The 26,690-nt window shown below is 38.8% G+C and overlaps 1 protein-coding gene across 2 annotated transcripts in view; it reads right to left on the reverse strand.

Moving 5' to 3' along the window:
- The window catches only part of CARMIL1 (capping protein regulator and myosin 1 linker 1), a 257,979-nt gene that overhangs the window by 53,314 nt on the left and 177,975 nt on the right, over positions 1-26,690 (reverse strand). For both annotated transcript variants that reach the window (XR_013345180.1, XM_077810553.1), the window contains exons 24-29: positions 22,354-22,452; positions 19,848-19,976; positions 19,414-19,545; positions 13,921-14,096; positions 9,780-9,867; positions 4,540-4,689 (exon numbers count right to left, since the gene is read on the reverse strand). Coding sequence is in view for 1 of the 2 variants with exons in the window: in XM_077810553.1 (XP_077666679.1) it covers positions 4,540-4,689; positions 9,780-9,867; positions 13,921-14,096; positions 19,414-19,545; positions 19,848-19,976; positions 22,354-22,452 (774 nt within the window). In the remaining variant the exon portion in view is untranslated. The remainder of the gene's footprint in view (positions 1-4,539; positions 4,690-9,779; positions 9,868-13,920; positions 14,097-19,413; positions 19,546-19,847; positions 19,977-22,353; positions 22,453-26,690) is intronic.

A 26,690-nucleotide genomic window follows, 5' to 3' on the forward strand; every position in this document is an offset into this window, starting at 1 on the left:
TGGTGCTTTGTGAATTTTTATTTAATGTGTTATTGTGGGAAATGTAGGTTAAAGAAGTGTGTTTTATATTTGGCTCTGAAAGCAGAGAAGTAAACGTTTGTCTTATCTTCCAAGACTTCCAGGATCATGAGTCCATTGCGGGAGGTTGAACCTATGTGCTAGATCTGTGCCACAATTGCTCTTTAGTATATCCCAAAGCAAGTAAGTGCCATTTTTCCCCTAGTCTTCTGTTCCTTTACAGAAATTGTTCTTTATCTTGCAGTATCACTGAAAGACTACAATATTAAGCTATTGCTTACATTTCATTAAAGTTTTCTACCGGTCCTTCATTTTCCTATAGAGTCACCATTGTCTACTTATGGTATTAAAAAAACGGATTTGATATTCATTGAGGCAGGCCATTTTTATTAGCGGCGAATGTAACCAGTTATCAGCGGGCGGGATTGAACCTGGGACCTCTGAAGCTTAGTATATGAGTCTCTACTGCATGAGCTAAAAGCCACACAGCTCTTGGCTAAGGCTGTAGCAGATTCATTAATCTTTAAGTGATCTAGGTGTCACTAGAGGGGGACAGAGCACCACACCCAGCAGGCATGGGTTACACAAACAGCTAGTGAATTCATAATTCACAGCCCAAACATTTGACTCTTTCACAGGAACATTATTAAAAGGATTTCACAAACAGATACATATGCTACAACCTACAGTTCTTTGACATTTTTTGAAATAATTTCCTATTAATTATTATTATTATTATACCAGAGGAATGTAAATAAACAGATTGCCTGCTTTTCTCTTGGGAAACTATCTTACACTGGCCCTGCACTCTGTATTACTGAGAGTAACAACGTTATGTTGTTAGAATGGGTATTTTCAAGATCACTAACATGTGACGGTCTTCTAGTACAGGATATATGTCACTCATAACTTCTCTGCTTTTTAAATAAAAGCTCAAAAATGATTATTTCTTAATATTCTAGGGGGAAAAATATTCAAATAGCTTAATAATTTTCTTGGAAATATAGCTATATTTTGTCCATTCTAAAGAAGAGCAGCTTTCAAGCATCCTTTAAAAACTACAGTCCTGCGGCAGAATAATTCCTGTGTTGAAAGAATAAAGAATGAACAAATAATGTACATAGTTCCCTTTTGTAGGAAAGGTTAATCAGTCAGTCTGCTGAAAAAATTACATATGCAGATGTGCTTGATATTCTACTTAGGTTAAAATGGGTAATTTATCTTAAGCCAGTGGTAAAATGCATTGTTCCTTAAAAAGTGTCAATCTTGTCTCACACATCTAGAAAATGTGAGAAAACATATAGTTTTATTAAGTTAAGTCAACATTCATTACCGACTCAAATCTTTCAAAAAGTCTATGCCTATTCCTTTCATCTGAGCAGACTAAGTGGCCTTTTGCATAAAACAACAAAGCTGTCACATTCAATCTTACTTACACACAACTTTGATCATAATAGGCCCTTAGATAAATACAGCTCTAATTAAAATTTAGACAAGTATGATAGTTGCAGATTAGGGTAGCATCAATTTACTGTATTACAACTCAGGGCGATCAGAAACTCCCAGGTCAATAATGATCAAGCTATCCTGCTCTATATTGGACCATTCACTCATTCCCAGTGCTCTCCAGAATAGAATGGCAAGTTCTCCTGCGGCTGACGAGTCATTCAGATTATTGGGTTGTGGCCATAATGACATGTTGTCTAGGAATCAAGTCTGAATAACTTCTGAAGCATTGTAAATGTACAGTGTTAAACTCTTTCTAATTCTTTACAGGCAGATACTGGAAATAAAACTCAAATCTCTATTTTAAATAGTCATTTTCAAAGCCACATTCCTTGCACTCCTTTCTATTCTGTTGTCTGATACAGAAAGTTCAGAAATGAATAGCAGCTCTCTTCTCTGGACTGGGCTGGTGGAGACCATTCCTCATCCTGACTGTATCTAAATATATATCTCACAGGGCTGCCCAAACATGGCAGGGTCCCATTTGCAGATGGATGTCAACTAGCCCCTCTAGAACATTGGCAGTTTCAAGTTCACCACTTATATTTCCCTCTCCAACAATTCCTTGGCTTCCTCTACCACAGGTGTCTTTGGAGCTTGTTGGGGCAAAGGGATAGATGTCAGTGGAAAGCCCGGGCTCAGGTTCAGGCTGAGCACCGAAGCCAAATTCAGCATGAATGAGTTTGAGATCTGAAGAGAATATTTCACACAGCTCTGGTCTGTTGGAGCATTTAGGCTGCCAGCACAAAAAAAACCCTACCTTAAACAGATGTTTAATGGACAAACAAGCTAATGATCTATATAATTAACAAAGTTTTAGAAACTTTGGGGTAAGCTACTATTTCTCATTCAATGATAATAAAATAAACTAAGTTATGGTTAATAAATCTTGTGCATTTTTTATTCCCTCTTAGAACCTTTCATTAATATATTTGTTTCTTGCATGGACTAATTCCCAAAGTTTCTCTGATGCCATATAAAAAGGGGCCCCACAGGACAAACTTTTCTAACTATACATAAATGGCTTTGGGAAAACTATGAAACTAATATAATGGAAACCTTTCTTTCACCACATTGATTCTATATCCACATTTTTTCAAGGGCCATGTCTGAAGTATATATGGAATTCATACAGCTAAAATAGACCCATCTGGAAACATCCATGATATAAGCTAAACTGGATGGAATTAGAAGCGAAGATATCTATTCTTAGGACACTTATAACAACATCAACAAACTGACACCAGCACTGTGCAAGGCTGGTATGCCCACATTACTGAGTTTGTCTCTCAGCTTGTCTCCTATACAAGTGCAATCAATACCACAACGCAAAATGAAGGCACACAGTTTGCAAAAACAGCCCTTATATGAATTTCTCAGCTCAAGAATATATATATTTGAAACTGGATACATTTTAATTTTTGAACAAATGGAGTTTTCAGCACCATGGGCGATCAGAGCTCCTGTATACAGTGTATTTATCTGAAATATAATTTCATTCCCCATAGCAAGTGGATGTCAATGAGAATCAGAATTACAAAAGGGGTTCAGCCATGTGATTAAGTTGTATGAATGGGGAGGAAGACAGGGATATTAAATACTCTTCAAAACAGCTGCTCTAGGTAAGGTACAAACAGTTAATATTTAATATGTGACTTCATATTTTCCTTTTTTTTTTTTAAACTTGAGCAAAGAAAAAGATAAAACACTAGCATGGTCCCCTTACATACATTATATGATGCAGAGACAAGGGCTATGTTTGCTTTAAAAAACCCTACCTGGAGAGCATTTTCATACTGAAAGTACAATTCTAAGAGCAGAAATTTCAATTACCATAGATTTCTGCATACTAATCTGGTACGTTCAAGTTCATTTACAGGCACAATCAAGCTTGTGCTGAAGTGTGACGTGTCTTATGACGCTGTCCCTCAGGGCCACCATTAAGCGCAATCACTAAACACCTAAACTGACAGTTGGCTGCAGAAAGCTTCTGGAACTCAAGAGGACTGGTAATGAGAATCTTTGATGACCCTTGTAACAGCCAATGCCCCAAAGGGAGGAAAATGGGATTTGCTGATGTCGGAGACACATGCGGCACCAAAGCAAACTCTGGTGAGGTGCCAGGCATGGGAGTGGATACTATAGTTAATTTAAGTTGCTGCCTCCAACGGATGTCACCTCTACAGCAAACAAGACACTGAGCAAAAAATGTCCACAATGAGTTGGAAAAGAAATAGGGTAACGAATATTAACTATAATTGGCAGCCTACTGGAGTGCATCTGTAAAGATTCAAGATATGGCATGGAGACCAGAGGTAATTTATTTAAAACGTTTATGCAAAAACTATATAAAAAGCTTTTGAGTGATTTACCGCACTAGTCCCATTGAATTTCAATGGGATGTGCTCCTAACGCATGCAGATGCTTTTGAAAATCTCACCCAACACCATCATTAGTTCTACATCCTTTGTAGCCTTATTACATGTGCAAGAGTTTCAGACTTCCTCCATATATAAAAAAAACATCTGCAGTTCATGGCCATCAGTTTAACCTCTGGGTCTCAAAAAGCCCACTATCTACCTTGATGGATTAGTGTCAAGTGGCACGATGACAGAGGCAGAGAGAAGCATATTGTGACAGGAAACAGCATGCCAAAGTAGCATAGTCTGATTTATTGCTGCCATCGCAGCGCCATATACTAGAATCTCTGCAGAAGAGGTATCGGTTATATTAGCAGTATTGTATGAACATGGGCAAGAGAGGTTATCTTACAAGCAAATATGTCTGAACAGATACCAAGAAAAGGGATAATGGAACAAAGGCAAGGGTTTTCCTTCCACTCATCTATGATACCTGGTTTGGATAATTTTTTGTTTTACATACAACTATTTGTATTTATTGAGCCAAATTCCTAATTTCATTCTGCTGATGTAATAAAAACTGCCCACTGAAATTTGCATAAGGACGTTTTTAAGATTAGATTTTTACCCATTGGACTGAAGAAAAGTGTCTTACCATACAAGTGTCTAGATCCTCCAAACGTTCTATCTCAGTCAAATCTTCTACTGTGATGGTGGAGCGCTTAGTTGGTTTCTCTTCAGCTAATTCAATCTCCAGTGACTCCTGATGTGGAAGTGGTTTACCACGTCTGGTCAAATGGTCAGCCTAGAGACAAGGATCAAGAGATGAAACTACTGATCAGAAATCTTTAAAAACAAACAACAAAAACTAAACAGAGTGGTTGTGCACTGCAGGTGATGATAGGTGGTGAACAATGGGTGAGCTCAACTGTTTGCATCGGAGGCCCTCCCGCATCTTCCTGTAGAACTATTCCCTCATCACACAACACTGGATGGTAGGGAAGGAGGAGGGGAGAAAACAGGGCTAATAAGAGAGAATCACATAGTAAGAGATTCTGCTTATCTGGACTGTGGAAATAAAATCACCCAAAGGAGGAAAAAAACCTCATACCATACCTAATATTTCTAAGCCATTTCATTTAAAAACTACTGTGACGAATGTACAAATTGCTAGCATACTCAACTGGTGAAAAAAAGGAGGATTGAATGATTTTCACTAATAAATGTAGGAATCACAAGTGCTGCATCTTTTCTAATATAAAAAAATGTGCGGGCAAAATGGGGTAATTATTTTGGACCTCATTATGATGGATAATGATGAATGAATCACTGGACTGGAAGCTAGTGGCTGCCTACGGCCCAGTGATCCTGATTTGATTATATTTAATATGGGCAAAACAGAAGACAACACTTGGTGTTTTAAAAGGGCTAATGTCTCACAGCTGGGGAAAATCATGAGTAAAACTGATTGGGATGTTCTTTAAGAAGAGTTCTTTAAGAAGAGTTTATTAGATGGCCAAAAAGCCACGAAATATAATCAAGAAAAAGGACAATTTTGGGTAAATGTAAATACTATATTTTTACAATAAATAATTATATCTAAATAAATATTATATCTAATTGCTGCCTTCACTTCTCACTGAACCAGGATGGTATTTACTCAAAGTTACCCTGTTTTTCTCTCAAACAAATAGAAAAAGGGGGAATTATATAGCAATCAGTATAAATTAGAAATTATGAAGTGTAGAAAATTAATAAGGGAAGCTAAAGATATCAGGGATAAATCTATGTCTGGCAGGGCTAGGGAGGAGTTTTTAAAAAAAGTATACTAGGAACAAAATAAATCTAAAAACAGTATCAGGCCATAACTAGAAGGAGATATTAAAATGGTTAATGATGCAGAGAAGGCAGAAGTGTTAAATAAATATTCCTGTTCTATATTTGAAAAGAAGTAGGATCATGGACTCATATCACATGAGGATGATGAAGTACTTTAGTAACAAAGGAGGATGTTAAACAGCATCTATTCAGGACACATTTTTAAATCAGTAGGCCCGGATCACTTGAGCCCAAGAATCCTAAAAGAGTTGGCTAAGAAGCTCTCTGGCCCACTGAGGTTAAATTTTTAATGAATCTTGGAATACCAGGAAAATTCCAGAACACTGGAAGAGCATTAACATTGTGCCAATATTCCAAAAGGGTAAGTGGGACTACCAGGGTAACTATGGGCCAGCTAACCTGACATCTATGCTAGGCAAAACAACAGAAAACCTGATATGGAATTAAATTTATAAGGAATCAAAGAATGGGAATATAATTAATGCCAGTCAATATGGTTTTGAGGAAAATACATCTTGTCAACTGAACCTGATTTTGTTTTTTGACGAGATGACATGCTAGATTGATAAAGGTAACTGCATAAAAGTAACAAATACTTAAATGAACAGGGCACTCATACAGAGCAATCCAGTATGAGCCCATTCAAATAAAAGATATTTTACTACAGACAAATGCAAGGTTATTAAGGAACCTATATTATTAAGGAACAAAGAGTGCAGGCCATATCTACAGAATGGGAAACTCTATCCTGGAAAACAGTGACTCTGAAAAAGACTTATGGTTCATAATGAACATGTAATTGAACATGAGCTCCCATTGTGCTACCGTGACAAAAAGGGTTAATGACATCCTTGGCGATGTAAACAGGGAAGAAGTGAGTAGGAATACAGAGGTGATTTTACCTCTGTATACAGCATTGGTGAGATGGATACTGGAATACTATCCACATTTTAAAAATATATTGACAAATTAGAGTGGAAGCAGAAGAGATACACAAATTTGAGGACTGTAGAGAACTTCTTACAGGATCTCTGGCATGGTCTATACTAAAAACTTATATCAGGATAGCTATATTGATCAGGGGTGTGAAACCTACAGTGTAGATGCACCTGTGCTTAGAGAAGAATGCTTCTATCAATATAGCTAACTTTGTTTGGGGAGGTGATGTTCCTACATTGGCAGAAAAACAACTTCTGACGGTGTAAGCGGCATCTATGTTAGGGGACTATACTGGCAATGGCTCTGTAGTATAGACATAGCTTTATCAGCTCAGTCTGTTTATTTTATCTAAAAGAAGATGGAAAAAGTTACCTTAATGGGGAGAAAATACTGAGTTTTAAAGGGCTTTTTAGTTTTACAGAGAAGGGCATAACAAGAACCCATGGCTGGAAGCTGAAGTCAGACAAATTCAAATTAGGCACAAATTTTTAATGGTGGGGGTAATTAAGCATTGGAAAAACTACCAAGGCAAGTGGTGGATTCTCCATTTCTTGATGTCTTCAAGTCAAGACTGAATGCCTTTCTGGAAGATATGCTTTAGTCCAACACAAATCATTGGGCTCAGTACAGAGATAATGATCTCTGAAATACAGCAGGTCAGTCTAGGTGATCTAACTGTCACTTTTGGCCTTAAAATATATGAAACATAATGCTTAGAATGTTGACCTGAAAATGTTCCCTGCTAATGTTAACACTGACAAAGGGTATAATAAGAGAAAAGTATCCATTACACCTCTGTGGTTTGTATTACTTGAATCAGTTTAAGATGTTTGTCAATACAGGATCTCATTTTGGATTCGCCTTATGATGAACTGTCAATAGAAAATATCTAAAGTTAGTATTTTAAAGATTGTGAGCACATTCATATGGGAAGCATCAGAAGAAGAGGATGGTGTGAAGGGAGAACACTGAACCCAGTTTCAGTCCAGGGTCAGAATTGAAACTGTGTGGGTACACTCTACCAAAATGTGCCCACCAGTTGATCGCATAGGTTTTTTTATGATTGTCTTTTTCTGTGTGCTTTGCATACAGTGGCATCTTTTCCCACTCAGAAGAACTGATCCAATATATTTTTCTGGACCAAGCTTTCTGACTGATGGCCCAACAATGTTCACAAACATCAGGGCAGCCATCTGGGAACTGAGAGGCTGCAGTGAGCAGTATGCACGCTGTCACTGATGTTGCTGAATCTTCTTTCACGTTCAGCTGTGGAATAGGAATCATTCCCATCCTGTTTGCAGTCTCCTTGGGTTCCTCTAATTGGCGTCTGCTGGCTTCTCTCCAGTCAGGGTCTCTTCAGTTCAGATTTAGGGGCTTTTTTCTGCTCCAAGATCTTGTGTTGGGTTTATCTGGCAGGGAGCTGGTCTCAAGTCTGGATTTCTGCTGTGGTCCTCCTGCTTCCCAATTCAACCCAGCCGAGAGTTGTTGCTGGTTATTTTTAAACAGTCAGTCCTCATGCAGTAGGGGTGACTTTGGCCCCTTTGGGGTTGCAGTAACAGTCCTCCTTGGGGCAACAGTCCGATAACAAATCAGATCTCTCTCTTGTGCTTCTTTCTTTGGATTCTGCCTTGGGCTTAGAAGAACTTTCAGGATGCTGCTGATGTTTGAATTTGGCAGTAAAGATCCCTGATTGGTCACTGATGCAACAGAGTCACTTGCTGCCAGGCTGGCCCAAGATAGTGGCCAGCAAGTGGTAAAAAAAATTGTGACATTGTGTTGTATGCCCACTAAATACCATAATCAGAGACCTGGTTGCAATATAAAATGAAATGTGACACTACACTTAATATTGTGTATGATTTTAAAGCTCCAACATAGAATGGGAGATAGGTTGACCTTGGGCTTAATAATGGTTTAGGGCAATTTGAATTTGCTTGTTCCTAAAGCATTCACACTTGAAACAAAAGTTTCTGTTTGAGACTAGCCTTTCATAATCTCAGAAAGGACTCTACATGAATCCTCAGCTGTTTTTAATTATACTTGGTGTAAAATTTCCCCTACATGTAAAATTTGTTGCATATTTAATAAGCCTTAAAATTAATGTTTTTAATGAAATTCTCTCTCTCCAGGGTCCTTAACATGCCAGTGCTATAGAAAACAAGGTAGACACAGATCTAACTGGATAGTTCCTAGGTGGAACTACTGTGTTTCTCCAAATGTCTCTGCATGCAATAGCTTTATACTTTGATCTACAAAGGAAGCATTTCATAACAGCAGGAGCACCAATAATAGTGAAACAAATCTGTCTTATATTGACAATGCTGCCAATACTGCTCCTACGCTTGGAGCGTTGACTCTCAGTGGAACTTTGGGAAAATTTTGGAAATTTGTTTTTTTTTTTTTTTTTGGCTATTGCTGCCAGTCTTTTTATATAGCTCTGTGCAATCCAGCATTAGCTACTCCCACCCTCATCAAACTTGGGTCTGAGTCCAATAATCTACTTCCCTCTCCACTAAAAATAACATTTAACATACAGGAGCCCATAAACTGATCTGTAGACATACAGCACTATTTCTTCTCTAATCTTCAGGAAGCAGGTACATCGACAGTTAAGTGGTTGACAGCAGAACGTCTTCCAGTAAATAGCTGAACATTTTATCTTCTACATAGATACATCTTCCAGTCTAAGACCTCACATTTCTGAAGTAGCCTCAGAATATGCACCGGTTTGGGAAGTAAGGTCTCTACAGCTTGCTCCACAGTCTCCTACAGAACGAAATCTGACTTTATTTCAATCGCAATGCCTAATGTCTCACCGCGACAGCCAGTAGTTGTCTCCTTAACTAGTGAATATATGTTCTTGCAAAGCCATTTTTGGTTTCAGATGTGATAATTCATACAAGAGATAGTAAGGCAGCTAAATAACGCAGCTTCTTCTGTGGCTGTTTTCGCCTTAAACTAGGACTACTCACCTTATGACCATGTTTCAAATGACGCTGCTGATGAAAATTAGGCAGATTTAGAAATGCAGTTGTGAGAAGAAGAAAGTGAACAAGTCATGAATGCTGTGGTGGGGGTAAGACACCCTGAACTACTTGGACTGGGGCAAACACTCACCAGTTTATGATGGCAATGTGAAAGTGCATCCAGGATTTCATCCACAATTCGGTCAGATAGGAAAGACGCCACAGTCAGCTTCACTTCGCTGTGTGAACATTGAAAATGAGAACAGAGTAACTTTCAATTCACACAAGAGAACTTTGCCATCCCTTACAGCACTAGCTCTATGGGTGTGAAGATTATCTGTGAGTCTGCCACTGTCTTTGAGAATGAAACACAAGAAGGTGCAAGTAGAAGGACTGAACCCTTCAAAAATAACTCTCAGATCCTGCAATACACACAAGAACTCCTGGACCATTTTCAACCTGCTTCTAACATTTTTCTAATGGCAGAAACAAAAACATCTGGCTAAGGGACAACTTAATAAGAACTATATGGTCAGATTTGCTTACGAATAATACATGCGTTGATGTTAGAGAAGACAAATCTGGTCTGGAGTGAATTCAGACAGTCTTACCTGTTTAAGGCTTGTTTTACCTAACAATTAGTCTCTATACACATTGCCCTGTCTCCTTTTTGTACCCTTCTGTCAGCTAAATGACAACTGTATTGTTTCTGCAACCTGCCATCACCATTCCTGGGATGCAAACTGTTTGTGCTTTTGCTTTAAATAACTAGTTCCTGCCTTACAAATTTTGTTTCAGCCAGTCCCATGTATTTAGCATTCAACAAGCACGTGTGGAACACAGACTCACTGATAGATTTAACACGTCAGCGCTGTATACACTGGGCTTGCCCCTTCACTGCAACGAGTATGAGTTACTATACTCTAGTTACTCCACTCGGGCACGCTTAGCTCTGGTTAGAGCAGCCACACTGCAAAAACACACTCAAGTCACACATGGTTTGTTAATCCTGCAGCTGGGAATGAGCCTCCCTGCCCAGGCAGACAGACTTGAGCTAGCACTAAATATAGTAGTGTGGACACTGTGGCTCTGATGGCAGCTCAGACTCTCACGCCCCCCCGACACTCTGGGCCTGAGCTCAGGTTGCTAGGCTGAGTCTCCGTAGGAGCCGGTAGTAGTCCACACGGCTAGTTTTAGCACGCTAGCTCAAGCCCCTCTAGTGTGAGTCTGTTCGCCTGCGTTGGGAGACTCACTCACAGCTGCAGTGTAGATATACCCGCAGAGTGACTTGATTAGCACGCTGATTGGATTAGCAGTGGAGCTCACTTGAGCTGCAGCTTGCAGTGGCATCCCCAATCCATTACTAGCTTGTGTGTCAGCATCACCTCAGCTTCAAAACCACCCACTCCTCCCAGCATGGGCCAGCTAACAAGAATTTAAAACACCACTTATTTGACTTAGAAATGTGTGTTTGTGGATGGGAGTTGGGTTGTGTGCTTGCTATACCTCAGGCTAACACTGCAGTGAAGACAAGCCCACAGAAACCAACATTACATTAGATTTGTACTTGGTGTTGCGGTTTACCACTCTCTCTTCATGGAAATGAAACTTTTTTTTTCTAGCTTTGACTGTCATCACACATCTTTAGATGGTGACTGTTCCGTCTACACACACACAGAGAAATGTTTCACTATTTGTTCTGATGTTAGTAGTAGTAAGTATTCCCAGAGTGCAGAAGTCTCCAGAATTATACTAATTCATGGAGCCCAAATCTTGAAACAAACTCTAGGTAACCAACCAACATGCTGTAGGCAAAAGATGTACAGTGGCCCTTTTGAAGACATTAAATGGTTAACCCTTTGATGCCTTGAGTCAGAATTTCCCTATGTTAAACTTCTCACAAAATGCAGAATTTAAAATTGGCTGCAGCAAGGATTTATTTATCTCTAACCCCCTTTATTTTCTTCCCTATTTGCAAGAAGAAATCTCACAGGGATGAATAAATACAAACTTTCTATTGTGACTGAATTTGTTTTCTGGCATGCCCGAGGCTCATTTTTACAATATAGTAATACCCTATTAAATAGAGAGATTACTATATTTACTGTATAATATTTCTGTAACAAAAGCTCACGGTTGTAATGATTACAACTTGGTTTCTGATATGGTAACATGGCAACGATTTGTAAACCTGTCAAACTTCCTAAATGAATAAATAGATTAAAAAACGTTTTCTGGTTGCTTTTGTCCTGTCTTGTTTACATTTAAAAACTGTATCGTTTTAACTGTGTCAGCATAGTTAAAGCGTTAACACACATCCCACTCCGTCGTGAGGATGCAATTTAACTCTCATAAAAATGCTTATTCTAATATGGCTTATTCTGGTTCGGCAAAACAAAATAAGTTAAACCAGTATAAAGTGCCTTACAACAGTATAGCTGCATCTACACCAGGGTTTTTACTGGCATAATGATGTCAACTTAAAAATTTTTTTTTAAAAATCACCCCTTCTCCCCAACTGACATAGTTATATGAGTAAAACTTTTTAAGTGCAAGCTAGGCCTTAGCATAAACAAAGACAAAGACAAGTGTCCCAACAAAGAATATGCTTGCTTTAGTAGATGGTTTGGTTCTTGGCTTTGTGATCTTTTCCTAATTGCATAAATCGGTATCAACCCACAAAACAGTTTAAGTTAACACACAAAGCTATGTTCCCTTTCTCTTTGTGTGCAATATGTACAAGCAATAATAGCAACAGATAGCAGTGACATAATAATGGAACCTAAATGTGCCCGGTATTTTCAAAGGAGCCTCTGGGAATGCAGCACCCAATTCCTATTATAATGCAATGAAGTTCGGTTCTGAGCTCCCATAAACTCCTTTTGAGAATCCAATCCCATTATAAGAGTTTCTGGTAAGAAAACAATGAGAGGAGAATTGGTCTGTATGCCTTCCGATCCATTAGATGGGACTGCCTTGTATTATATTGGTGCATAGCGTTAATAATATAACGTAGAAGAACATATGGCTGATATGCTTGAAAACCCCCACAGCTATTTACAACTTGTGACTCTAAAAAAGTCCTTTTATGGCCTTCATTAGTATCAGAAGGTGTAGCTAAGTCTGCAATATCTATGTTTTCAGCTGCTTATAACCTTTTATGACATTTCCTTGTGGGGCTGAAAATTTCCACGATTGGTCTCAAAGCAAAGGTCATTTTGTTTTGTTTTTTAAATGTGAGAAGGGAGGGAGGATCAAAAGAGAGAGGAGTTTCATTCATCTACTCTTGAATTTGACAAGAGTAATGGGGAAAAAAGCGCACGCTTCCCATTTAAAAACAAAATCTAAATACACTTGTTTAGCCATGGGTATTGAAATTTTACTGTGTTCTGAAAAGCTTACATAGCTAAGTTTTAATGCTTTACAAATAAATCTCTCTTTTCCCATTGCAAAGATACAACCATCACAATGCAAAATGACATGCTTTTGCTATTAATCCTGCCTAGCAGAAAATTATCTCCATCGAAATGATAGCAACCATAAAGTTTTAAGTTTCCTACCTCCTGAACTTGACCATATAGTACATCTTGTATATGCTCTGGTGTAAATTTAAGAAAGAAAAATATAATAAAACTAGCTTGGAATCTTGTCTTTCAGAAATAATTAATTACAAGTAGTTTAAAGTGCTATACCTGCCTCTGCATTCCCCTTCCAATTTTAGTGGCTTGAATATCCTATTTTCAAATGTTTAAATGTGTTTGTCTGATCCTTGTTGCTGTGCAAAACTCCCCCCCACATAAAAGGGTTACAGTGTCTTCTGATTAAATAGGGAGAACAGCAAAACCAGCAACACACAATATGCCATCAAATGCACAAAATAAAGTGGTAAAGTGGCCAATAGTATTTGTTATCTTCTAATTTCCTTCAGTTATAGTAATTTTAGGCGTTAGCAGTAACAACAGTAGATAACATATTTCAGACATATAATTTTTATGTTGATTGTGTCATTTAAAGCCACAGAAATAAGAAGGAAAATAGGCATACCAAATACTAGATATGTGCTACATGATCCAATTAACTTTGTTGTAGAAACCTAAATATTTGCATTTCCTGGACCACGCCGATTGGCCTGTATGGTGACATACCAGTTTCTATATGAATTCTTACGTGGGAATGTTCAGGAAACATACTGATATACATATACACAAGCAACACAGAAAGACAACTCAACACATGGCCTTTAACCATCTTCAGAGTATTTATGGACAGGTTTCATAGTGCTTTTAACATACCTAATTTTATTGAGGATATCAATTCCAGACTGCTCCAAGAGCACATTTTTAACAAAGGTACGTGGAATGGAAATCTTCTCGGTGCTGGCCTCAATCAGGTCTTGCCGAATGTGGGTCTTCTTCATCACATTCGGGCAAAGATTCTCAGCTGCGTCCACCATAGACTCAAGCAGCGCCTGCAGCACAAAGTGAGAGAAAACAATAAACACTCCCTCAGAAATTCCACAGCATTGCTTTAGTTGAAGGAGAGATCACAGCACTGTGTATGCTTACACATCTTAAAAGCATTTACAGAACAAAACTGAGAGGAACAACTTGCCTGATTTGATAACCAAACACATATTTTTTTTGTAAATATAAAAGTTATAACTAGGGAAAACTATATTTGGTTAATTACCAGAACAATGCATCTGTTCCCACTGCACACTCAGCACTACCTCTGCATTTTTAAGAAGCAAAAGAAAACTCTATTGAAGAAGTCTAATAAACCCTCCAACGGTCAGCTAATCTGTGCTCTGAATCACAGTTTTCTTTTGCAGTCCTACCCTCCTTGTTTAAAAGGTGTCCAGAGTCTCCTCAGATGGGGATGGCGACAACTGTGAACTATTTCCTATTTCAGAAATAGGCAGAGGTACATTGCCTGAGAGGCGAGCAGGAATCTACCGGCAAGAATATCCAATATACACACACACACACACACTAGGGCTGTCAAGCGATTAAAAAATTCATCACACGATTAAAAAAATTAATTTAAATTTATTTAAATATTTTTGGATGTTTCCTACATTTTAAAATATATTGATTTCAATTACCACAAAGAATACAAAGTGTACAGTGCTCACTTTATATTATTTTTTATTACAAATATTTGCTCTGTAAAACATAAAAAAAATAGTATTTTTCAATGCACCGAATACAAGTACTGTAGTGCAATATATTGATCATGAAAATTGAACTTACAAATGCAGAATTATGTACAAAATATAACTGCACTCAAAAATAAAACAATGTAAACCTTTAGAGTCTACAAGTCCACTCAGCCCTACTTCTTGTTCAGCCAATCGCTCAGACAAACAAGTTTGCTTACATTTGCAGGATATAATGCTGCCCACTACTTGTTCACAATGTCACCTGAAAGTGAGAAAAGGTGTTTGCATGGCACTGTTGTAGCCGGCATTGCCAGATATTTATGTGCCATGCTAAAGATTCACATGCCCCTTCATGCTTCAACCACCCTTCCAGAGAACATGCTGATTACGCCTGTTAAAAAAAAATGTTAATTAAATTTGTGACTGAACTCCTTGGTGGTGAATTGTATGTTCTCACTTTCAGGTGACATTTACATAAGAAGCAGGCAGCATTGCGTCCCGTAAATGTCAAGAAACTTGTTTGTCTTAGTGATTGGCTGAATAATAAGTAGGACTGAGTGGGCTTGCAGGCGCTAAAGTTTTACATTGTTTTGGAGTGCAGTTATGTAAAAAATAAAATTCTACATCTGTAAGTTGCACTTTCACGATAAAGAGATTGCACTACAGTGCTTGTATGAGGTGAACTGAAAAATACTATTTGTTTATCATTTTTACAGTGCAAATATTTGTAATCAAAAATAATAATATAAAGTGAGTACTGTACACTTTGTATTCTGTGTTGTAACGTAAATCAATATATTTGAAAATATGGAAAAACACCCAAAAATATTTAATAAATTTAAATTGGAATTCTATTGTTTAACAGTGTGATTAATCACCATTAATTTATAATATATATACATACGCGCACACACACACACTAGGGCTTTTGATTAATCACAGTTAAATCACGTGATTAGCTCAAAAAAATTAACTGCAATTAAAAAATTGTGATTAATAATTTTGAATCACACTGTTAAACAATAGAATGCCAAATGAAATTTATTAAATATTTTTGATGTTTTTCCACATTTTCAAATATATTGATTTCAATTACAATACATATAAATATTCCAGTGGACATATAAATTAAAGCTTGACCTTTTAAAAAAAAATATTTTCAGAGAAAGCACTTTTTAAAACCTATGCCCAAATTTTTAAATCTTTTTTTTTTTTAAAACAAATAAGGGCTTTTGTGCTTCCCTGTTGGTGTTTAGAAGAGTCTTCCTTCCATGTGGCCTGAGAGCAAAGCCAGACGTGTGTGGACTGATCCCCACTGTCGCTAGTGCTTGCAATTTTATCACGTCTCAATAAATTAGCTGTTTTTCTTAAGGCCCAGCTCCTGGAATCAAGTGATTTACACATGAGAATCTCAACTTTCATTAAAAAAAATAAAAATAAAAAAAAGAAAGCTTCTAGCCCTCATGGTTGCAGAGAAAAGCTAGAAAATGTGAACACTAAAATCTCCAAAGCCAGGAGACAGAAATAAACTAAAATCTTATATACATAAGTGTGTGTGTGTGCATCTATCTACCTACCCATATCATGATTTGTAAGCCAATCCCATGATTTTTGAGGCCTGACTCAAGACTTGCGAATGTTTGGGCCTGGCAATACCATCATATCCCTCTAGACTCCTTCAATTTTTCTACATCTTTCCTAAAGTGTGGTGCCCAGAACTGGACACAGTACTCCAGCTGAGCCTCACGAGTGCCTAGGAGAGTGGAACAATTCCCTCCCATGGCTTACATACAACAATCCTGTTAATACACCTCAGAATCATATTAGCCTTTTTGCAGCTGCATCACATTGTTGACTCATCTTCAATTTGTGGTCCACTTTAACTCCCAGATCCTTTTTCAGCAGTACTACCACCTAGCCAGTTATTCCCCATTTTGTAGTTGATTTGATTTTTCCTTTCTAAGTGAAGTACTTTGCACTTGTCTATATTGAATTTCATCTTGTTTAATTCAGACCAATTCTCTAGTCTGCCACAGTCACTTTAAATTGTAATCTGGTCCTCGAAAGTGCTTGCAACCCATCCCAGCTTGATGTCATCTGAAAATTTTAAAAGCATATACTCTACGCCATTATACAAATCATTAATGAAAATACTGAACTGTACCAGAGCCAGGATTGACTCTTGTGGTACCCTACTAGATATGCTCTCCCAGTCTGACAGCGAACCATTGATAACTACTCCTTTCGTTGTACACCTACCTTATAATAATTTCATCTAGACCCCACTTCCCTAGTTTGCTTATGAGAATGTCATGCAGGATTGCGTCAAAACCCTTACTAAAATTAAGATAAGGTCTCTTCTGGTCTTAAAATCTATGAGACAGGTGTTTCTGAGGAGGATTGGATGAAGCAGTCCCCTGGGCCATATAAGAGTCTCTTCTCTTGCTTCAGGATCTTATGTCTTGTCTGAGGTCTTCATTGGCTGAAAAAAGAACCGTTGGGTTCCTTGCATCAGCAGGTGACTTTGCCTGGCAGTGATACTCTGCAGGAACTTGCAAAGTATTTTCTAGGAACTCAGCTGTGATTTCTAACTCAGCTGTGATTTCCCTTGCTGACTCACTAACTTCAAGCTGCTTATTCTTCTTCCACTCCTTCCTTCACCTCCCCTACCTTCCATTTCAGGGAAAAATCTCATTTCCCATTTGTTCAAAGGTTCTTTGGTGACCTTTTCCAGCTTCCACTGGCTACTTCCCGAAAAGGTGTGCTCTTATTGCTATGGGAACTGAAGTCAAAACCAGAGCTCCAAAATATTTCTGGCACAGTTTCTGTCCTGAGGACAATATGCCAATAAGGCCGATTTACATAAGCCTCCTATTTAGGTTCACAAACAAATGGTGAACACCAGGAGAGTTCTTGAACCAGCAGAAACAATCCAAGAGAACAAAAAAAAAAAAAAGATTAATCCCCTTCTCAAATTAAAGAAAAAAAATAGTCTTCAGCCTGACCTGGAAGAATGACACCTAAGTATATATAGAGGAACTTCACTTCGTCGCTATCTATAAGGCACCTAGCAGACCCTTGGTGCTATACAGATAATAGAAGTAATTGTAAAAGGATACTAAACTTGACCTAAAAAACTGCCATTTGCTTTAAAGATGTGTAAGCATAAATGCCTCAATCTTAAACCACAATACAACCAAGCAATGCTTCTGTAAATGAAATTCTAAATGTAGCTTTTCTTTGACAAGGCTGTTTAAAATGCACAGGACTTACTTAAATGCATCAGTCCTGCACAGAGAACAGAACTGATTATGCATATTTCAATGACTAAGCCTGGAAACTCTACAGTCAAGAACCCTGTGGAGAGATTAGCTTCACCTCTACAAGCTCTTATGCAAAAAGAGATTTAAAATAAAAACTGATACATAGAATCCTCACCTTATTACGCATAAAGGGGAGAGGGGAACAAAATAGTCTATAATCCACAACATTTTCCTCCTCATTAACTTTTTTAATTTAGGAAAAGTAATTAGTAATGTGCTATTATTACTGTTCTTCATTACATTCCCACTGACTAAAGCATTTATTTTTGTCTCAGAAGTCTAATCTGCATTTTCAGATTCTTTGATAAATTTAAATATAGTCAAACATAGCCTGGCTGCTTACTGGTGAATAGGACAATGGTATGAACGGGTTAATCCCTCCCCACCCCAAACAACATTCTTATACTTTTCAAATGCTCCTTCACAGAATTGAAAAAATCTTCCACCTTGTCCCTTTGCTGGATCTAATGTAGATCTCTTTTTTTAAACATATGAACTATGTGGGATGCACTTCTCTTCCTCAGCTCCTTTAACTATAGCACAGGACCTAGTATATAGTTTCAAATGATTAAGCAGGTGGGAAGCTGAGTGATTGCGGATCATTGGGGATTAATTCCTACTTGAAGAATTGCAGGTTTGGTAAGAAACATTTAAAAGGATCCCCCTTGAAAAGATGGACAGCAACTGACTGGGAGCTCCTAGAAGGAAGCCTTCTGGTAAAGACATGCAAGCAAAAAGACAGAAGTGAAATTGGTGGGACTGATTTACAGACCAAGTTTCTGCTGATAGATCTTCCCTAGCAGCACAGTCTTCTCAGCACATGGTGCTCACAACTTCCACTCCATTGGGGCACCCAGACTGGCAAGTACATCCTAGAAAGTTTCTAGGGTGCCTGGGAGATTCCCTCATTCAGTATAACTCTCCTACAGTCTCAGCTGCAATCTAAAAGTTGCCCTCCTCTGGCAAAACCACAAGACAGGGTGGAAGTCCCAATACCTGGCTTGATACAAGGTGGTGTACCCTCCTCCTTTTCTTTCTGTGCCAAACATTTAAGTGAATTTTGTACTTCTTACTAAGAAAAATGTCTTAGTGATTAGCCACCCAGGCAATAAGCACATAATATGCCAAAACCAACATCAAGAATATAACTGAAGTTTGATGGGTTTTCTAGTTCTCATAACGTGCATGAGATATACTCTTTTGTTCACAATGGCAATGGAAAATCGTGATGCAATTGCACACCTCTGTTTAGTTATCATTTGTATATGCAAGGTATATTAGAAAAAACCCTACATGCAGACCTTAAGTTGTTCATCCACAACCCTCGTGACTTCCCCAGCCATGGATTCCAGTGTCTCCTGTATCGGATTGGATAATGAGTCATTCACTCCTGCCCAAGAAGCTCCACCAAGATGGTACAGATTTGGTAATAGCTGTAAGATAGATATAACAACTTTAAAAGTTAGCTTTCAGCCAACTACCTTTAATCCTGAACAAACTGATGGAAATGACTATATTCATTTAAATATTTATTGAAAGTTCATTTTTAAATAATAACCAGTTCATATACTCTGAAAAATACTCTCATGTGATACATTATTATAAGCCCTGGAAAAAGAGAGGGACTTTGTATGTAATTAAGTGCTTTGCTGAATCAGGGTTATAGTTCTTTTACAAAGCTTTTTATACTAGCCTCCTCAGCACAACCAAATATTAAATGCTCAGCAGGGCTTACTGTTTTGGAGTTCTTAGCATCCCGCATAAGCCTTTCTGCGGATTTCAGGTCTTCCTGTACAGCATCCACACCACAATTTCTTAAGGAGTTGAGATGATCTTGCACTTTAACACATATTCTGTCAATCATCTACTCAGAACAAAAGAAAAAAACGAAGAGGAAATAGCAGATGTAAAAGTAGATAAGGGGTTAAATTGCAAAGAAGTGATGCTGAACAAACAAAAAGTTAAATATCAGTCTTTGTGGGATTCAGCCCAGATTCCAAATCAAAATGAACCTGGTGGGAATTGCTGTTGGGATGCAAAAGTACTAGGAATGCATGATCAGAGTCTGTGTGTGTACATACGTTCCTGGTTTAAAAAATTTACATATATTTCTTACTATAGTAAAAAAGGTCCAAACAAACCACCACCACATTATTTATTTATTATTAATTATTATTAATTTTGTTTTTCCCCACAGCTGTAAGTTATCTTTTCAGGGTTGGTGTGGGGTTGTTTTGTTTTTTGGCATGGCATAAAAACACTGACCAACCATAAAACTCGGTGTGAAGGTTACTGAATTGTTCCAAGAACTTGGACACAGTAACACTAAGCTCCCCCATGACCAGTTCAAACACTAGCAATGATTTCTATTGTCTGAACAAAACATTACTGTGTAAGCATTGGGAATTTCTTTCGCACAGTAGATATTTTCAGTCACAAAGAATACTCATTTGGGATCTGTGGCTACCAAAGCAGAAAGCTGCCCCAGATCTTTCACAAAGCACTATATCAAGCTTTATGTATTTGAATCACATGCTCAATACTTGTTTTCAATACAAAATATTCCAAACACAGAGTGGGAAGGTAGTGTAGGTGTGCCTTTATGAGATGGGCAAGACAGACCAATATGCCTGGCAGGCACGAGCCACATGTTCTGTTTAACAGTCACTTGTGACTAAAGGAATCGGGGGTGTGGCCAGGAAGCACTTATAAAAGGACATGGACAATACAGAGAGTTTAAGTGAATTCATTAAAATTGGTATCCACCTAACAAGTTGAAACCCCAACCAAGTACATGCCTGATCATGTAATATTTGTAGATTCAACATTTTTCAAACTGCAACTAGTACAGCAGTGCGTCCACAGCACCTTCTTTCTTTGCTGCTCTATAGTGCTTCTCCTCTTCAAAGGGCTTTACAAACAACTAAATAACTATTAGACTGGGGGGAAATTCCATTGCTGGGATAATTAAAAAAACTGGACTGGACAAATCAACAGAGAACATACTGGGGGAATAATCATGCAGTGACACAGGATGAACTAGATTATTCACTCCTGATCACATACCATATAGGAGTAATTTATATATAGCATAAAAATAGTGAAGATGAACTCCCTTGAGGTTCCGTAGTTACGCACGTTTATATATATTGAAGAGTGTGTGTGCTTTTATTCTGGGGAAAAAAGGGAAACGGTTAAGTTGTAAAAAGATCTAAACAATGTCACAGGAAATTATTTACATGAAAACGATGCTAATGGACTAGATGAATGACAACTAAAATAAAATAAAAAGGCATTGCCTTTGCAGTTTTTAATGCCAGTACATCCTTGTGCATCATTTTCTCTGTCAAGAGGGTGGAAAATTGTTTCAGGCTCTAATAATACAATGTTGTCACATTTGATTTGTCATATAATGGAGCGAGAAGAAAAAACTTCTGAATCACAAGTCAGAAAAAGATTGTACAGAGAAAATAAGGAGAGGCAATCGTTTTACTGGTTACACTAAGGATTAGAATAAGGCTGCTCTGCTCCTCCATTTGCTTTGGAGTTTCACTGGAATACCAAGCGGCTAAGAGAGTTTCAAAGTAAAAGCCATTTTGTCATATCCATCTTCTGCCACCTTGCCCTGGTGGTGTATCGGGGATGTAAACAACCTGTAAGAAGCCAGGAAAGACTTGCTCGGGGGCAGGCACTGTATTGGGCTGCCAAGGATCACCCTACACCCCGTTTGCTGGCCCTCCTGCAAGCTCTGGTGTAGGAGGTATGCCACGGTGGGAGGTGCCAGAGTTATAGCACTTGCCATCAAAGCCACCCTGGCTTCGGTTGCACTAGAGCACCACTCATAACTTCCTAAGTTACACCTGGGCCTTTTTAGCCCATGCAGCAGCCCAGAAGCTGGAGAGCACAAAGGGAGCTTAAAGTCACCCTTTTCCTCACTGCCTCAGGGCTGAATCTTCTGTACTGCACCTCCTGGAGGCACAGCAGAGAACATGATACACTCTCTCTCTCGCTCAATTTAGGCTTTTGCACAGCACCTGTCCATGTAGCACATAGGTGCTTCTGCAAAAACTTGGTCTTTCTGCAGCTTCCATAGTGCAGAATTTGGCAGTGACAACTTTTTTTGAAAACCAACCAGGCTGTCAAAGCCAAATGTTTCTTTCAGCCGGTGTAAACAGAACAATTTGGCCCGGAGGCAGTCATTTAATACAGGAAGAGCTATCAGCAAAGCACAAGGCTCTCACCTGTTGTGTGGTGCTGGTGACGATGCCCTGCTGCAGCCTGTATGCCTGCTCCTGTAGGTATTTTCTGGTCTCATGATTACGAAGCAAGTAGTTTTCTATCTAAAAGTAAAAGTCAGATTAGGATACTGCTTTTACTCTCCCCATCTTTCACTTTCAATATTTCTCTTTCAAGTAAACTTTTACTATCTAGGTGCTGATTCAGAAAGTTAGTTAAGCATGTGAGTAGTCCCACTGACTTCAAATGGGATTTTTCACTAATTTAAAGTTAGGCATGTGCTTAAGTATGTTGCTGATTTGGGGGCCTTGAAGAGTTATAAAGTTAAGAGCTATTAGGAGCAAATAAACAAAAAATAAAACAATTAACACCCTTGATCCACCTCAACATATACCTAACATTTTTCATGTGATATTTAAATATTCTATGTAGTCCTCTGCAACTAGGAAACAAAGTGAGACCATATCTTCACATCAGACAGGTAAACCTAAAAAACACCATTGGGAAAAGTGAGAACAAATACACTTGCAGAAAATTTAAAAAACAAATACTGCTTACATATTTTTATAATAGCACTTCTATGCTATCACAGCTAGGGCTGTCAGCTGTGCCAGGATAAACCCCGGCTTTACAGTGTTGTATAAAAGTCATTGATTTCAAGTTACAAAATTTCTAACAAGCATCCTGGTGCATGAGCATTTTTTTGTTTAAAAAACAAAGCTACAAATCGTTAAAATATCTATTTGGACTTTAATTGTTGGTCCACTAAAAGGTCCCATTTTAGGTGTTTGCTTTAGAACAGCTATAAGTTGTAAAATTTGGCTTGGTGTTTTGAATAAATTTGGAGGGCTCTTTACCCATTTTGCCGATGAAGTGTTCTTGATATGGCCAATTATTCATTTTTACACATTTAATGTTCGAAAGTTGTCTGAAGGGGATGAGCTACCATTTTTCTCTCTCATTAAAATATTGTCTTTAACACCATGATGATCTATACTAGAAATTAGATGCATACAAGATACTGTACACATTTCTTTTACAACTACTCAAGCTATTGTGAAAAGCTCAAACGACAACTTAAAGGATAACGTGCACTTTAAAGTAAAGATGGGTCAATAACTAATTTTTCAATTCACTGTCAGTTCTGAAAGGAAAAAGAAAAAGAAAAAGAAAAAGTTCAGATTTGGTGAAACCAAATTCCACTATGAATGACCATGAATAGGCATTGGGCCAAGGAAAAAAGAGCAAAATGACTCTAGCCTGGTGGTGGGAAACCCATGTTCAAGTCCCTGCTTCAAAAACTAATTATTTATACAAAGTGAAATAGCTTCAACAGGAGATTGAGAGAGACCCACCCAGTGACTTGGGCACTCTCCTGCAATGGGGGAGACTCAAGTTCAAATCCCTGCTCCACATCAGGCAGAAGGGATTTGTAAATATGGCAGGCGACCGGCTTGGCTTAACGGTGAAATCCTAGCGGATCTTAAACATAAAAAAGAAGCTTACAAGAAGTGGAAGGTTGGACATATGACCAGGGAAGAGTATAAAAATATTGCTCGGGCATGTAGGAATGAAATCAGGAGGGCCAAATCGCACCTGGAGCTGCAGCTAGCGAGAGATGTCAAGAGTAACAAGAAGGGTTTCTTCAGGTATGTTGGCAACAAGAAGAAAGCCAAGGAAAGTGTGGGCCCCTTACTGAATGAGGGAGGCAACCTAGTGACAGAGGATGTGGAAAAAGCTAATGTACTCAATGCTTTTTTTGCCTCTGTTTTCACTAACAAGGTCAGCTCCCAGACTGCTACGCTGGGCATCACAAAATGGGGAAGAGATGGCCAGCCCTCTGTGGAGATAGAGGTGGTTAGGGACTATTTAGAAAAGCTGGACGTGCACAAGTCCATGGGGCCGGACGAGTTGCATCCGAGAGTGCTGAAGGAATTGGCGGCTGTGATTGCAGAGCCATTGGCCATTATCTTTGAAAACTCGTGGCGAACCGGGGAAGTCCCGGATGACTGGAAAAAGGCTAATGTAGTGCCAATCTTTAAAAAAGGGAAGAAGGAGGATCCTGGGAACTACAGGCCAGTCAGCCTCACCTCAGTCCCTGGAAAAATCATGGAGCAGGTCCTCAAAGAATCAATCTTGAAGTACTTGCATGAGAGGAAAGTGATCAGGAACAGCCAGCATGGATTCACCAAGGGAAGGTCATGCCTGACTAATCTAATCACCTTTTATGATGAGATTACTGGTTCTGTGGATGAAGGGAAAGCAGTGGATGTATTGTTTCTTGACTTTAGCAAAGCTTTTGACACGGTCTCCCACAGTATTCTTGTCAGCAAGTTAAGGAAGTATGGGCTGGATGAATGCACTATAGGGTGGGTAGAAAGCTGGCTAGATTGTCGGGCTCAACGGGTAGTGATCAATGGCTCCATGTCTAGTTGGCAGCCGGTGTCAAGTGGAGTGCCCCAGGGGTCGGTCCTGGGGCCGGTTTTGTTCAATATCTTCATAAATGATCTGGAGGATGGTGTGGATTGCACTCTCAGCAAATTTGCGGACGATACTAAACTGGGAGGAGTGGTAGACACGCTGGGGGGGAGGGATAGGATACAGAAGGACCTAGACAAATTGGAGGATTGGGCCAAAAGAAATCTGATGAGGTTCAATAAGGATAAGTGCAGGGTCCTGCACTTAGGACGGAAGAATCCAATGCACCGCTACAGACTAGGGACCGAATGGCTAGGCAGCAGTTCTGCGGAAAAGGACCTGGGGGTGACAGTGGACGAGAAGCTGGATATGAGTCAGCAGTGTGCCCTTGTTGCCAAGAAGGCCAATGGCATTTTGGGATGTATACGTAGGGGCATAGCGAGCAGATCGAGGGACGTGATCGTCCCCCTCTATTCGACATTGGTGAGGCCTCATCTGGAGTACTGTGTCCAGTTTTGGACCCCACACTACAAGAAGGATGTGGATAAATTGGAGAGAGTCCAGCGAAGGGCAACAAAAATGATTAGGGGTCTAGAACACATGACTTATGAGGAGAGGCTGAGGGAGCTGGGATTGTTTAGCCTGCAGAAGAGAAGAATGAGGGGGGATTTGATAGCTGCTTTCAACTACCTGAAAGGGGGTTCCAAAGAGGATGGCTCTAGACTGTTCTCAATGGTAGCAGATGACAGAACGAGGAGTAATGGTCTCAAGTTGCAGTGGGGGAGGTTTAGATTGGATATTAGGAAAAACTTTTTCACTAAGAGGGTGGTGAAACACTGGAATGCGTTGCCTAGGGAGGTGGTGGAATCTCCTTCCTTGGAAGTTTTTAAGGTCAGGCTTGACAAAGCCCTGGCTGGGATGATTTAACTGGGAATTGGTCCTGCTTCAAGCAGGGGGTTGGACTAGATGACCTTCAGGGGTCCCTTCCAACCCTGATATTCTATGATTCTATGATTCTAAGGGGCATCTGAACCTGGATCTCCCGTATCTCAGGTGAGAGCTCTAACCACTGGGCTAAAACTTATAAATTGGCCACCACCACCTTTGCTTTGTGGGTGGCATCTAAGTCCCCACAAAAAATATTTGGGCCAAAACTATTCCGTGAATTCATGTCAAATTTGCAAATAATTTTGGATCCACTAAAACAGCATTTTTCAACAAATAAACTATTGGCCTGAAAAATTTCACCCAGATCTACTTTAAAGATGACTGTACTTTTTGTTTTTGTTTCTTCATGATGTATAAAAAAAATACCTGAAAAGTTGTTTAATAACAAAAGAAGCCAAACAAACTGAGGTCTTGTATATCCTGTGAATAAATGTTAAACTGAGAAAAGAAAATACTTCATATATAGTGCATAAGTAAGCCACAGAACTCATTGCCACAAGATAACATTAAGGCCAAGAGCTTCATTAGATTTTGAAAAGATCTCCCTTTTTCTTGATAAAAGGAATATCCACTGTTATGAAAATATTATAATCTGTCTAACGTAAGGGATATAAGCCCATATGCTTCAGGTGTTAAAAAAGAAGCAGAATTCAGACCATCCATGTACATCATCAAGAAAAAAAAAGCAGTATTTTTCCATTTGAAGATCACTTAACAGAAAGGTTTTTGGCTCGTAAGGATCACATACTTACATTACTTAATCACAGCTTTGTGAGTTTTTATGCCCCCAGCCTTATTTTAAAAAAACTCAACGCATTAAAAAGTTGCAGACCATGTTTTTTTTTCCTGATAGACAAGATGACTCCTGTAGAGCCTGCATGACTGACTGTATTAAAAGTTGGGAGTTCTATAATCCATGAGATTTAGACAGCTACAGACAAATTTTTGCCAACATAGTCCTTATCCAAGAGATCAC

This window comes from Eretmochelys imbricata, chromosome 2, assembly GCF_965152235.1.
Source record: "Eretmochelys imbricata isolate rEreImb1 chromosome 2, rEreImb1.hap1, whole genome shotgun sequence".
Classification (NCBI taxonomy): Eukaryota; Metazoa; Chordata; order Testudines; family Cheloniidae; genus Eretmochelys; species Eretmochelys imbricata.